Source organism: Palaemon carinicauda, chromosome 10 (assembly GCF_036898095.1).
Source record: "Palaemon carinicauda isolate YSFRI2023 chromosome 10, ASM3689809v2, whole genome shotgun sequence".
NCBI classification, from domain to species: domain Eukaryota; kingdom Metazoa; phylum Arthropoda; class Malacostraca; order Decapoda; family Palaemonidae; genus Palaemon; species Palaemon carinicauda.
Window position 1 is genome coordinate 23,270,427 of NC_090734.1, and position 2,331 is coordinate 23,272,757.

At 38.8% G+C, this 2,331-nt stretch overlaps 1 protein-coding gene across 1 annotated transcript in view; it reads right to left on the minus strand.

Moving 5' to 3' along the window:
* The window catches only part of LOC137647887 (uncharacterized), a 1,863-nt gene extending 163 nt beyond the window's left edge, over positions 1-1,700 (minus strand). Inside the window, exons 1-3 of the mRNA XM_068380841.1 lie at positions 1,634-1,700; positions 936-1,421; positions 625-734 (exon numbers count right to left, since the gene is read on the minus strand). Of these exons, the coding sequence (XP_068236942.1) occupies positions 625-734; positions 936-1,421; positions 1,634-1,700 (663 nt within the window). The remainder of the gene's footprint in view (positions 1-624; positions 735-935; positions 1,422-1,633) is intronic.
* Between the last annotated feature and the right edge of the window lie 631 nt (positions 1,701-2,331).

The window sequence follows — 2,331 nt, forward strand, 5'->3', positions numbered from 1 at the left end:
ATAAAGATCAACTAAAGCGCACCCTGGCTCTAACTGACATCGATTCTTCCTCAAGGGAAGAAACAGCCAGGGACAGGAAAACCTGGAGGAGTACAGTACACCATGGCACCGTGGACTTGGAGGAGAGGAGGAGACAAAATGAGGAGGCTAGGAGGAGAAGAAGGAGAGAGTGATTAGAACAGCCCCGCCCACCACCTACCCTCCCTTGTGAACACTGTCCGCTACTCCTCCACCACAGACTAGGACTTTAACAGCCACATCAGACATAAGCACCCACCCCTTAGATAGGAGGCTGATGGCTAACGACAGAACCCAATACTCGGACACGAGTGGGCACAGATGACGATATATATATATATATATATATATATATATATAATATATATATATATATATATATATATATATATATATATATATATATATACAGTTTGCGTGGACAGATAAGCGGGGACACTGAAAAAGAAACATTATTTGTGATTAGTTATGAAAAAAACATTAATAGGAACACTTACCCCTCTAATACTTGAGTGTGTTCCCTTTCCTTTTGATAACGTCCTTGAGGCGACGGGGAACGCTATCAACAAGGTTGTGGAGTGTTTCTGGCTCCAATCCCTCCCAAACCTCCCTAATGGCTGCTTCGAGTTTGGGGATTGAAGAGGTATCCTTGCTCTGCAGCTTCCTCTTGATGACGCTCCACAGGTTCTCATTAGGATTGAGATCTGGGGAAGATCCTGGCCAATCAGGAAAAAAAGGCACTTCACAATGCTTTAGCCAATTTATTACAGATTTGGCTCTGTGGCAGGGGGCTCCGTCTTGCATGAAAAAACTGGTGCCACTTTTGTCAAAGGAACCCTCCAAATGGTCGCAAAGTAACTCAAAATAATTTTATTGATTCATATAACTATTTTTAGGCAAAAAAAAAAAAAACTCGCCAACACCATTATATCCAAATGAACCCCATACCATAACACTGGCGGGGTGTTTAACAGTCTTGGAAGTGTACTGGGGGAGGTGGGGATCCGACCCTGAGGGCCTATAGACTCTCTTGGCACTACTCCCTGTCACCGAAAACGTAGCCTCATCTGTCCATAAGACTTCTCTCCACTTAGCAGGCTCCCAAACTGAATATTTCTTGACAAAAGCAACTCGCTTTTGTTTCTGTGCCACAGTTAAAAGCGGCTTCTTGCGCGCCTTGTAGGAACGAAGAAGGAAGTCGTCGTGTATACTTTCCTGTACGGTTCGTAAAGAGACCTCACCAAGCACCCGAATGTTTTTGTCTTTGATTTCACGTACTATGGGGGACGTGTCTTTCTTCAACTGACGATGTATCAGCCTCAGGGTAGCAGGCTTAATCTTTCTAGGCCTCCCACACCGGGGTTTTGGGGGTAGGCAGGGCGTCAGGCGGTCCTTCCTTGTACCTGTTAATCCACCGATACACTGTTCGCTCCGATAACCCCTTCTGTTTCATAATATTTTCTAACACTAACACCTGCTTTATGTAAATCAATGATAGAGGATATTTCCTCTCTACCAACAACTTTTCTTGAGCTCAAACTCAACCACTACAACACTTGAAACACAACGAATGCAACACAAAAACGCGGCATGCAGCGGAGCAAAAATCACGAACATCCGACTTCCGTGACTGCCTGAGTGTAACTGAAGGGTCGACTACAGTTTCCAAAGGCGGTTGCCATCTAGTACGATACTTCCTAGCGCCTGCTCAGCTTATCTCTCACCCGGAACGGATTTAGAGGGTAGTGTTAAAAAGCGCTAAAATGGAGGCTCGTTTTACAAAACCAGCTTCGTTTTCCGCGCGTACTGTATATATATATATCTATATATATATATATATATATATATATATATATATATATATATATATATATATATATATATATATATATATATATATATATATATATGTATATATATATATATATATATATATATATATATATATATATATATGTATATATATATATATATATATATATATATATATATATATATATTATATATATATATATATATATATATATATATATATATATATATATATATATATATATCTATTTATATATCCTTGGTGTGGTGAGAAAAAAAGAGAAGAAAAAAGGAAAAATTATCATTACCTTGAGGAAAGCAAACCATACGGTCATAGTGGGTATCCTTAAGCCTGACTTAATAAGAATAATATGAGGCATCTAATTCATCATCAACAGACTAAAATTAACTTTGGCGAAGAATTTTTTCTTTCTTTTTTATATTTCTCGTGTAGCAAATAAATATCTTCATTGCAGTGGAAACATTGGAGCTTGATGTACC